This window comes from Vipera berus (genome assembly GCF_964194415.1).
Source record: "Vipera berus genome assembly, chromosome: 1".
In the NCBI taxonomy this organism is placed as follows: Eukaryota; Metazoa; Chordata; class Lepidosauria; order Squamata; family Viperidae; genus Vipera; species Vipera berus.
The window spans coordinates 119,107,929-119,120,904 of NC_138202.1; the positions used below are offsets into that span (position 1 = coordinate 119,107,929).

At 37.5% G+C, this 12,976-nt stretch overlaps 1 protein-coding gene across 1 annotated transcript; it reads left to right on the forward strand.

Moving 5' to 3' along the window:
• Positions 1-11,125: 11,125 nt before the first annotated feature.
• LOC308660267 (olfactory receptor 5AP2-like) lies at positions 11,126-12,061 on the forward strand (the record flags this gene model as incomplete). The annotated part of the gene is made up of 1 exon (XM_081314523.1): positions 11,126-12,061. One exon carries the CDS (start codon positions 11,126-11,128, stop codon positions 12,059-12,061), a length of 936 nt encoding a protein of 311 aa, XP_081170649.1.
• Between the last annotated feature and the right edge of the window lie 915 nt (positions 12,062-12,976).

The following is a 12,976-nucleotide window of genomic DNA, read 5'->3' on the forward strand; positions in this document are numbered from 1 at the left end:
AAATAAATAAATAAATAAATATTTACCCATGTAGTAGAGCTGTGTTACTCTTATCCTTCTCATCTTTCTTATTACCTTCTCCTATTGGTATTTTATGATTTATCACTTTGTTGTTTGCATGTACACTGAGAACTTATGCACTGGAGACAAATTCCTTGTGTATCCTATCACAGTTGACCAATAAAGGATATTCTATATTTTTATTTGAATCCAGGTATATCAAGAGCCTGAGTTTTTCACTGAGAATCATGTAAGCCATATATTCCAGATAGAATTATTCCTTATGTATCAGAACCTCCAAAAAGAGTGAGAAGCCACTCATCATAAGTGGATGAAGGACAAGACCACATGTATACACAGAGACCACATGTATATTCAGCAGAATTTCTAATAAAATACAAATTATATCAAGAATTAGATCAAACAGTTTCAAAAGGGGGAAGGACATGAACCCTAAGTCCCCATTGACTCTTTGGGCCAACTAGTATACAGTAATTGTTCATTCACAATCATGAATCCTTAATTTTTGCTAGTAGGGCCAGGAGAATAAAAATGGAAGGCAAGGGAGATATGCCCAGATGGGAAAATAGTTACAAGGAACATTTGGAAGAAAGACCAAGCCCCAATGTTGCTGGTCCAAGTTTGGAAAGATGTTGTCTAACATGCAAAGTTGGATTGTCAATTCTTCATGACCCTCAACACTACTTTGCCATTCTTAGTTTGGCTTCACTGCTCATGCTTTCAGAGTATGATTGAGGTCCTTTAATATATACATCCTACAATCTGAAAGTTCATATTTCAAATAAAAGTGATTAAACTATATAATGAGATTTCTTCATGAGTTGCAATGCAAATGTGACCTAATTATTTGCCACATCTATTCAGTGGAAATATGAATTCCCAGGAGGCCCTCGGGTATATTTTGCCAAGACTCATATTAAGCATTTGATGATACCAGTATGTGAATTACTTCAACACAGAGTTTCCTGGGCTTGATTTTTAACCAATGGTAAACAAAGTATAAAATGAGCAATATTATCCCAATGTTTCATCTTTCATCTTTGTAAATACAGTCTTGACTTCTAATTTGGTAAGTTCTTTAATTAATTAATTACTTTTAATTACCTAAATATACTGTTAAATCTTATAACTTCCTCATTCTCATCCTCATCCCTCATTAAAATTTTGCTGACAGATATTGGAATTCTCAACTGTTCTGATATAAAAATATTGATCTGTGTTTTACTTAAGATTTTCTTGTTACCTAAACTCCAAAAGCTTCATGATGCTTTGTGAAAATTAAATCTCATGTAATACATGAGATGCACAAATGCACAAATGCAGAATGAAGTTCATGAGTCAACAATTGATTTCTTCTTTCTTTTAGCTTACAAGTAGAAACTGTAGTGGGACATATTATTTCTGCATTGAGGCAAAGAATTACTTACAGTATCTTCTCAGTTCAAATTAGTTTACTTATATAGCAAAAATATTTATTTTTATTTACTTATTTTTATTTTTATTACATTTATATCCCGCCCTTCTCCGAAGACTCAGGCGGCTTACAAGCTTAGCAGTTATGTTCAAATGAACAACACATATATACACTCTTGGTCAATTCCATTTAGCACAACCTTACATATGAATGGGAAGACTTTTTCTTGCCAGTGTTGCAGGACATAGCAAGTATCTTGCCAGTTTTAAAACACAATTAAACTGAACTGCAGATTTAGATATAAGTTTGGCATTATTTGATATATATCATTATATGATATAAGTTTGGCTATGGTCTTCCCAGTTGCAATGTATGGCAGTGAAAGCTGGACAATAAAAAAAGCTGAGCACCAAAAAATTGAGGCCTTTGAACTATGGTGCTGGAGAAGACTCTGTTCTGAACCAGCCCTCTTCCGGCCTTGTAGTAAGGCAAACCCCTATTCTAACAGAAGAGACTGGAGAGCGTCTAAGGCTGAAAAGCGTCTGCCAAGATTTATTAGTCAATTAACAAAACAAGAAACAAAAACACAGGAACTTGAATCCTCAAGCGGAAGGGTTGCTTTCAGCAACCAGCCCCTCCCCAAACACTCCTTTTATTTAGAGTTCAGGGCGTGGTCTCCCTGTGCCTCCTCCCGAGGAGTCCCACAGCCTTTCTTTGTTTGTTCCTGCTCGACTGCCTCCTGAGTCGGGCGTCCTTGAACAGGGCCAGCTGTGGGTCATCATCCTCCGCACTATCGGGCTCACGCAGCTGAGAAGAGGTCCCCGGCTGAGGGCTCTGCAAAGCCTCCAAGCCATCATCAGCCGGTTCGTCTTCCACACCCTCCTCCTCCCCCTCATCTGAGTCATCCGATACATCTGAACCGGCTGCCGGACCCACCGGCTGGCCCTGAGTCATAACAGACTCCTGCGAGTCCCTTGGACTGCAAGGCGATCAAACCGGTCAGTCCTAGAGGAAATCAACCCTGACTGCTCTTTAGAAGGCCAGATCCTGAAGCTAAAACTCAAATACTTTGGCCACCTAATGAGAAGGAAGTACTCACTGGAGAAGAGCCTAATGCTGGGAAAGATTGAGGGCAAGTTTATGCTAAACTGCCTAAATCTTTTTTTGAAATGAAGGATGACTTGGAATTGAGAGACGTTTGGAGAGAAAGGAATTTGCAAGAAAAAGACTTTACTTTTTTCTCCGACAGGCATCAATCTTTTTCTAGGATTGATTTTGTATTAATTACTAATGATTTTTTTTCTAGGATTAAGAAGATCAAGATTTGCCCAAGAACTATATCTGATCATAGTCCAGTATAGTTAGAGATAGAAAAAGATAATAGGGATAGACGGTCCTGGCGCTTAAATGAAAATTTGTTTAGATACCAGGAAAATGTGGAAGAGTGTAAAAAACAGATGAAGGAATTTTTTAAAATTAATATGCATAAAGGTACTTCTATTGAGATGGTTTGGGATGCAAGTAAAGCTCATATTAGTGCAGGTTCGCATCCCACCAGGCTCAAGGTTGACTCAGCCTTCCATCCTTCTGAGGTAGGTAAAATGAGGACCCAGATTGTTGGGGGCAATTAAGCTGACTTTGTAATAATGCCGCTTGGGGTGTGCGTGAAAGCCCTAATAAGCAGGAATATACATAGAATGAAGGCTACTGCTAAGCTTGTAAGCCACCCTGAGTCTTCGGAGAAGGGCAGGATATAAATGGAATTAAAATAAAATAAATAAAATAAATATGAGAGGTGTATTAATATATTTGAACAATAAATATAGACGTAAATTGGAATTTAGGAGGAAAGAATTAGAGGATGAAATTAAGGAAAAAGAAAAGGCTTTAATTTTGAATCCATCTGATGGGAAAATTAAAGAGGTAATTACTTTATTAAGGGGTCAGTTTGATAAGTTAATGGCAGATCAAGTGGCAACTAACTTACGGTATGTTAGACATAACACTTTCTGTAATGCTAATAAACCAGGTAGATGGTTAGCTTACTTGTTAAGGAAGAAGCAAAGGGCTTCTAATATAGATAGAATAGAACATAAGGGTAAAGTAGTGTACCAGCAGAGTCTTATTAAAAAGACTTTTGTTGATTTTTATTCTAAGTTGTATGCTAGAGATAAGATTAGAGATGTAGATATAGATAATTATTTGACAAGAGCTAATATTCCTGTTCTCACGCAAGAACAAAAGGAAGGGATGAATCAATTGATAACTGATGAAGAAATTTTTTTAGCAATCAAACAACTGAAAGTGGGTAAAGCGCCGGGTACTGACGGATTGACTGCTGTGTATTATAAAAATTTACAGTTAGAAATGGTGAAGTCTTTAAGGGAATTGTTTCAGACAATTCAAATGGGGGAGGGGTACCTCCATCTTGGAAGACTGCTTTTATTTCTTTGATTCCGAAGGAAGATCAGGATATCACCCAAGTTAAAAATTATAGGCCAATATCACTTTTGAATACTGACTACAAGATATTTGCAAAAATTTTAGCTAATAGGTTAATGAGGGTAATACAACAAGTAATACATTGTGATCAAACTGGATTTATAAGTGGTAGACAAATGAAGAATAATGTGAGACATATTGTAGATTTATTGGAATTTTTGGAAAGAAACAATCAGATCCCTGCAGAGCTGATCTTTTTGGATGCTGAAAAAGCCTTTGATCACTTGGATTGGCAATTTTTGATGAAAGTATTAGAGAAAATGGAATTTGGGGATAAATTTTTACAACCAATTAGGGCTATATATCAAAAGCAAACGGCCCGTATAATAGTTAATAATAGTTTGACTGAACTATGTAATATTGAAAAAAAGTACAAGGTAGGGGTGCCCGTTGTCACCTCTATTATTTGTTTTAACATTGGAAATATTACTGATTAAAATACGTAATTTGGATAAAATTAGGGGAATCCAAATAAGAGATCAGGATTATAGATTGAGGGCGTTTGCAGATGATCTGGTTGTTACAATAACTCAGCCCAATTATTCAGTTGTAGAATTGATGGAGATAATAATGCAATATGGGAAAGTTTCTGGATTTAAGATTAATATACAAAAAACTAAAATACTGTCTAAAAATATGACAGTATCACAAAAGGCTGTTTTAGAAGAGCTAACGGGATTTGAAATAGTTAAAAGGGTTAAATATTTGGGGATATATTTGTCAGCCTCAAATGTGAAGTTATATAAAAATAATTATTAAAAGTTATGGGGAAAAGTTCAAAAAGAATTAGATAGTTGGGAAAAAATACAATTATCTTTATTGGGAAGAATCGCAGCAGTGAAAATGAATGTTTTGCCAAAATTTTTATTTTTGTTTCAAATGATACCTATACTTAAAAAGGATTTAAACTTGGAGGAATGGCAAAAAGGAGTTAATAAATTTGTTTGGGCAGGGAAAAAGCCACGAGTTAAATTTAAGATAATGCAAGATACGCGAGAAAGAGGTGGTCTTAAAATGCCTAATTTCAAATTATATTATGAGGCTGCTGCTTTGTCAGCGATAAGCGATTGGTTTAATTTAACACAAGCGAGATTATTAAATCTTGAGGGTCATGATTTGTTATTTGGATGGCATGCATATTTATTGTATGATAAGAAGGTGGATAATGTGTTTAAGATACATATTTTAAGGTATGCTCTGTTGCGAGTCTGGAAAAAGTATAGACATAAGTTAAATTATAAGATACCTATTTGGGCAATACCTAAACACGCAATAGAAAATATAAATGTGGGATTTAAACATGATGTGACTACATATAAGGAAATTTTAAGTTTTGAGAGGAATGTATGGCAATTAAAGTCATATAATATTTTAAAAGAAGAAAAGATTGTACAAACTTGGTTTCAGTATGGGCAATTACAGGCTAGATGGAAAGAGGACCAGAAAACTGGTTTTTCAATGATTGATGAAAATTTGGTAAAGCAAATTAGAGATCAAGGTCAAGCACATATAAAAAGGATATATATTGCATTGATAGAAATTGATTCAGAGACGGAACTTGTTAAAGATTGTATGATAAAGTGGGCTCAGAATTTTCAAGAAGTTATTACAATGGATACCTGGGAAAAGATCTGGGTTAGAAATGTAAAATTTACACAGGCCCAAAATTTAAGAGAGAATTTTTATAAAATGTTTATAGGTGGCATTTAGATCCAAAAAAATTAGCAAGTATGTATCCGAATTGCCAGCCCAAATGTTGGAGGTGTGGTTATGAGGATGCAACGTATTTTCATATATGGTGGACTTGTAAAAAGGTTAAAGCTTTTTGGATTAAAATTTGGTGGAATTTGCAAAAAATATTTAAGAAAAGGATAAAGTTCTCTCCACAACTGTTTTTATTGGGTATTATTACAGATACTACCGTTGTAGATACTAAGTTGATGTTAAATTTAATTACAGCAGCGAGACTCTTAGTAGCGCAATATTGGAAAAAGGAAGAACTGCCGACTATAGAAGAATGGACTTTAAAAGTTTCTAACTTGGCGGAGATGGCAAAGATTTCAGCGTATTTGAAAGATCAATCGCAACAGAGATACACTGTGGAGTGGAAGAGATGGATTGATTATATTCAGAATAAATATGGGACTAAAAAGTTTCACTTAGCATTTGAATAAGTAGCGGATTTATATGATGTATAATTAGCTTGTAGTTATTTTACTAAGAGTTAAAGTGCGATAGAATTTAATATTTTATTGTTGTTTGCATATTTTAGATTATGTTTGTTTGCATTTCTATACCCTGTATTTAGCTCTGGGAAATCGGGGTGGGGGAGGGGAGGGGAGGGTTGGGGAGAGTTGGGGAGAGGGGAGGGGGAGGGGGGTTGTATTTAAAAATGTATTGTAAAACTTTTCAATAAAAAAAGCCCAGTACATAACACCCCTCCCCACCTTAGCTCAGACCATAATAACACTAATAAGTCTCAACAATGGTCAAGACTCAATGTCCAAACATATTAAAGTAAAAGCAATAATAAAAAAACAATGTGGACTACAAAGTTATTAAACAGCGTCTGAATGAATAGGCTACCAAAATGGCACTTATATACAGTTATATCATAGCATTAGTTCTGTAGTCTAGTGGCAACAGGATTTACAACAACAAATAGCTCTTTATTTTACAATGTAATCTGCAAGATATGAAGCAGGCTTGTGTGCCCTAGAGGAACATCTTGGAGTTCCCATCACTTTGTGGTCTACCAGCTTACCCAGTGGGCTGGGTAGACTTGTGTCCCTTTGTGCTCCTGAGTCAAGGGGAATCAATGCACTGTGGCTGGCCTCTCCAGGTTGGCCCACCCCAGAGTCAGACTGTTCGGCAGAGTAGGCACAGCAGTTGCTGAGGTTTGGCTGGCTTGCTCCTTCAGGGGGTCCATGTTGCACTGCAGAGCTCCCCAGTTCTCCCTCTGGTTCCATCTCAGGAAGGAAAAGTCCTGGTAGTCTATGTGAGGGCTGGCTTGGTCACAAGCTTGATGACCTTGGGAGGGACTTATAACACAGTCCTCGCTTAGTGGTGATTCAGGAATCTGCTTCCTGAGCTGATCAATGTGTCTTCTGACCAGTCGCCCTCTCTCCAACCCCACTTCATAAGATAGGGGTCCAGATACCTTGGTGATTTGACCAGGAACCCACAGATTCCCATGCCCATAGTTCCTGGCCCAAACCCAATCGCCCATGTGAAGGCCCCTTGGGGGTTTTGGTCGAGAGGCTTCTGCTGCCACTCTATCTGGATGCATCCTGTCCAGTTTAGTGATCAAATGCCTCCCCCAACATAGTTCTGCAGGACGTTTGCCTGTGGCAGTGCAGGGCGTAGAATGCTGGCAAAGTAAAAAAAATCTGCCAATCTGTGATGCCAATCACCTGTGACAATGTGTTTGGGTGCCTCCTTCGTTGTCCTCACCATACGTTCAGCTTGGCCATTAGAAGACTGATGAAAAGGCGCAGACATTGCATGTCTGATGAGATTAGCTCTAAGGAAGGCCTGAAATTCAGCAGCAGTGAATTGGGCCCCATTGTCTGAAACTAAAACATCTGGCAACCCATGTGTGGCAAAGAGTTTTCTCAGCACCTGGATGGTCCTAGCAGTAGTCATATTAGGAACTGGAATTAATTCCAGCCATTTGGAGTGGCTATCTACTACTATAAGGAAGAGCTGTCCTTGAAAAGGCCCAGCATAGTCTATGTGAACCCTAGACCAGGGAGTGTGCGTTTCCTCCCACCTGTGAACTGGAGCCTGTGGCATTTCAGGCCTAGATTGCTGGCTTGTATAACAAACATGGACTTGAGCCTCAATGTCCTTATCAACGCCAGGCTACCAGAGGTAGCTTCGAGCTAAAGCTTTCATTCTGACAATGCCTGGATGGCCTTCATGTAATGATTGTAAAACCCTGTCTCTTAGGGAAGTGGGAATTATGACTCTATTTCCCCATAAAATGCACCCTTTATGAGCAGATAACTCATGCCTCTTGACAAAATAGCTCTGAAATTCTGAGCCTGGACTTTTTTCCAACCAGCCTACATATATCCATGACAACACTCTGCTAAGTATTTTATCTGTGGCAGTTTCAGCAGAAATGTCCCCTGCATGGAGGGCAAACTCAGGTATGTCCTGTATGGACAATATTCTAGCAGCAGGAGCCAGATCTGGATCCATTATTGGCAGTGGTAGTTTGCTGAGGCCATCAGCATGGCCCATTTCCTTTCCCGGTTTGTGAATTAATTTAAAATTGTATGCAGATAGAAAAATAGACCATCTCAACATTCTTGGAGATAGTATGTGGGGGGGTTGTTTGTCCGTTGTGAACAGTCCCAACAGAGGTTTGTGGTCAGTGTAGACTGTGAAATTCCTGCCATATAAATAATCATGGAATTTTTTTATTCCAGCAACGATGGCCAGGGCCTCTTTGTCAATCTGAGCATAGTTGCGCTCAGCAGAGGACAAAGTTCTTGAGTAAAATACTATTGGAACCTGTTTCCCATTTTTTTGACTGCTTCAATTGGTGTCGGTGCAAAAAAGTTCTCGGCCAACTCAAAAGTTGCCGGGCCACACACGCACAGTAGCGTTGTGGCCTTCAGTCCTTCTTCCGTAATCTGATTGGCTCTGAGGTAGTTTTCTACTTGCAATAAATAAGATGGCCATTCCTCCAGATGTTTTATGTCAAATTCTCTTAGTTTACTGACCTTCAGCATCCTTTCTTGCTGGTTCCTACGTTCTTCCGGATCCTGCTTCTAGGCTCAGGGAATGAGTCCACTGAGCACGAGGCCGCTAGTATAGCTTGCTAGCCAGCCTTGACAGAAGGGGGGGGAAATGCCTCTTCCCTCCAGCATGTACTGCCTTTCCCTCATGGACTTCAGCTCTTTAGTCAGTGAAGCAGGATCCCACTTTCGTCGCCACTGTTAAATACCGGGTTCTTTGACGCAGGAATGAAGACGCGAACAGAGTACAGGTAACTCATACTTTATTTCGTGCTGTGACTGTACTGAGGGAAATGGCTGCAACCAGCCACAATATATAGTCTAGCCCCTAGGTAGCAGCCAATAGGTTTCAATCAACCATTGCTGCCTGGGGATGACCAACTGCAGCACAGGAGACTGGTAGTCTGGGTTGCTAGAGAGCCATTAGCTGCTCCAGCAACCCACATGGTATTCCCTCAAAAAGCCCAGTACATAATACTTTCTATACACATATCTAATGCTGATGAGTTGTCCTGATAGATCCTGTAATGCTTATAGTCTGGAAATGAACATTAATCCAGGAAACGTTTTCAAAAAAGAAAGGACATGGATTCTAAAGGCCCCAGGACTGACCCTTCTGCCCAACTAATATAACAGTGTTCATTCGCAACCATTAATCCATAGTTGTTCTAGTGGGGCCAGGACAATAAAGATGAAAGCCAAAGGAGATATGCCCAGATAGAAAAGTAATGATTAGGAACATTTGGAAGGAAGAGAAAACTCCCAGGTTGCCAGTGCAAGTTGGATAGATGATGTCTCACATGCAAAGTTGGATTGTCAGTTCTTCATGATTTACAAACAGGTATCGTCATTACTTTGCCATTGGTTTTGCTTCATTATCTGTTCTTCATAGTATGATTGAAGTTCTTTAATCTTTATGTCCCTCAATCTGCAAGTTAACGCTTCAAATAAAAGTGATCATAATGAAGTTCCTTTCTGATTTGCAATGTGAATTAATTATGCATAGCAACTATACAGTGGAAATATGAATTCCCAATAGGTCCTCACCTTTAAGTTGCCAAGAACTGTCTTAAACATTTTAATAATATGCTAATTACTTCAGCTTAGAGTTTCATGGACTTGGTTTTTAATTAATCGTAAACAAAATATAAAATGAGCAGTTCTATCCCAATGTTTCATCTTTCATCTTTGGAAATGGAATCTTGATGCTAATCTGGTAAGTTCTTCAATTAACCAATTAACCAAATATATTGCTAAATGCTTAAATTTTCCTCATCATCATCACCGTCATATTTTGCAGACAAATATGAATACTCAAATATTATGATGTTAACATAATTGGTGTTTTTCTTAGAATTCTCTTGTTACCCACACTCCAAAAGCTTCTTCATGATGCTTTGTGAAAATTAAATCTATTGTGATACATGACATGCAGGAATGCAGAATGCAGTTCATGCATCAACAGTGTTTCCTTCTTTTTTCCAGCTTATTAGTAGAAACTACAGTGAAACATCTTAATATTTGTACCTTGAGCCAAAGAATTACTTACAGTATCTTCTCAGTCAATTTATATTATTTATTATATGTTCAAATGGACAACATATACTGTAGACACATGTACTCAAATAAAGTGACTGCAACTTCACATATAACTGCAAAGATATCTTGTAGCTGGTGGTTTATATATTGCAGGAGTAATATATTGCAGAATATCTTGCCAGTTTTAAAATCCAGTTAATCTGAACTGCAAATTTAGATATAGGTTTAGCATTCTACTTAAGAGTATTTCTACTTGGAAAAAGAAACACTAGATGGATCTCTGCTGCAGGACAGGGCTGTAGCGTTTGCTAATCATTTTGAAATGCTCCAAAAACTAATTGTAAATCTAAAGATTATGGATCATAAACTGGAATTTATTTCAGATGCAAATTCAATAAATATTGATGCATAGTAGCCAACAGACACCAATGATTATTCCACTGAACATTTCCTGCCAAGGTGGATTACATTTTGGGCAGAGGACTGTGGGCGAGAATTATACATGGATATAGTTCAACTGACTGATCACTCTAAGCTTCTCTGGAAAATACTAGATTGTAAAAGAAAATACATTTTAGCAGGAACTCTACATTTTTTTGCAGAGAGAAATGCTTCCTGAAATATGCAAGGAGATGATGGTAGGTATGAATCCATTCTTTGCTAACTGATACTACAGTCCTATGTAATGTTGTGCACACTATCCAATACAACCCTGTATTTTGAAAAGAGCATATTTCTCAAAACACAACATAACACAATAGTGAGCACTCCTGTTTCCCAAGTAAACTCTTCCTTTATAATTTTGGGTTTTCTTTCCCTTGAGCATTCTCAAATAATCCAACAGTTAGATTGCTATAAGGTTTTTTTCTCTCTTTTTTATTCAATCAGAGAGAAATAAACAATGCAGACAAATCAAACCACTGTGACTGAATTCATCCTTCTTGGGTTCATGGACCACCCAGAGCTTCAGATCCCCCTCTTCATCATCTTTCTGCTCATCTATCTCATCACACTGATGGGAAACATTGGGATAATCATTTTAACAAAAATTGATGCTGGGCTTCACACCCCCATGTACTTTTTTCTTAAAAATCTATCTATTATAGATCTTGGTCTTTCTACCACCATTGCCCCTAAACTGTTGACAACATTTGTGAAAGAACATTCAACCATTTCCTTCACAGGATGCACCACACAATTCTTCTTTTTTGTCGTCTTTGTGGCCACTGAAGCTTGCCTTCTGGCTGTGATGGCATATGATCGCTTCACAGCAATCTGCAACCCATTGCTGTATTTTCTTTTCATGTCAAAGAAGCATTGCATCCTCTTAATCATAGCTGCCTATGCTTGTGGCTTTGCAAGTTCAACAGTACACACTATAATTATTTTTAACTTGAATTTCTGCAGCTCAAATACAATTAATCATTTCTTCTGTGATGTTCCTTCAATGCTTCAATTGTCCTGTTCAGATACACACATTGTTCACTTTGTGCATTTTGTTATATCCACTGCAATTGCACTGACAACTTTTCTGACTGTTTTGATCTCCTACATTGCCATTGTTATTGCCATCCTGAAGATCAGCTCTGCCCAGGGAAGATATAAAGCCTTCTCCACCTGTGCCTCCCATCTCATCACTGTGACCATTTTCTTTGGGACCATCATCTTCATGTACATACGACCTGGCTCCAATTTCTCATTGGATAAAGACAAAATCATATCCGTCTTTTATACTGTTGTCATCTCCTCACTTAATCCACTCATCTACAGTCTGCGGAACAGAGAGGTGAAGGATGCCGTTTGCAGAATGCTAAACAAGATAATATTCCCCAAGTAAAAATGGTATAAATGTGACTTCCTTCATGTCATACCTCCCCTACTTGCATTTCTGTGAGAAAAATACTATTGTGTACTTGATAATATTTTGAGCAGTTGAGAAAACGACTTGAAATTTCATATAGGTTATCCAAATGTTAAATAAATTTAAGGGAAAAATGAAAGGACAATGCATTTTTGCACTGACCTATAAGAAGAAGAATTGTTTTTATTAATAAAAGCAAACAATATTATGTTTGAATGTTTCTTCCTCTGTAAATAGATGTACATTATAGACAGAAACATTAAACTACAGAAGAGTGAGTCAAAGTCGACTATTGATTATAAAAGAAAGTTTAGATGGAATCTGCAGTTCCACGTAATTCAGATGTAAAATTTCTTATTATTTTATTGGCACTGAAGTGGATGTAACTGATAGAATGTCTATGTGAAATAATTGGTAAAATGCAACATGTATGTTCAGTTTTGCTTAATCACCCTCACTTAAACTGCTTCAGTCAATTTTAGCAACATTCCTTCAAAGTACCTTATAATGAAAATGGGAAATGGTCACAAAGTAACATTAATTACAAGGCAGAATGCTATTTTTAAGGGTTTTTGAATTAAAAATTTGATGGGGAAAACAAAACTCTTGCCAATTACAAACACAATACATTGCCATTAGCAATATGTATTAATCTTAAAAAGTTGACTTGAAAGCTTTTTTCAAACTAAAGCCCTCCTAAAGGCAAACAGAAAGAGAATGCCTTTTTCTCTCTGTTCTCCATCCTTGCCCCATTTTCTTCACCTCAAAATTATCTTTCGGAAACTACATTTTATCTCCAAGAAGGAGAGATGTGGGCTACAAGGAAGGATAATAGAGGTGGAAATAATCAATTTAAAAAGATTTCATAGTTTTTCCATGTGTTTCTTTGAT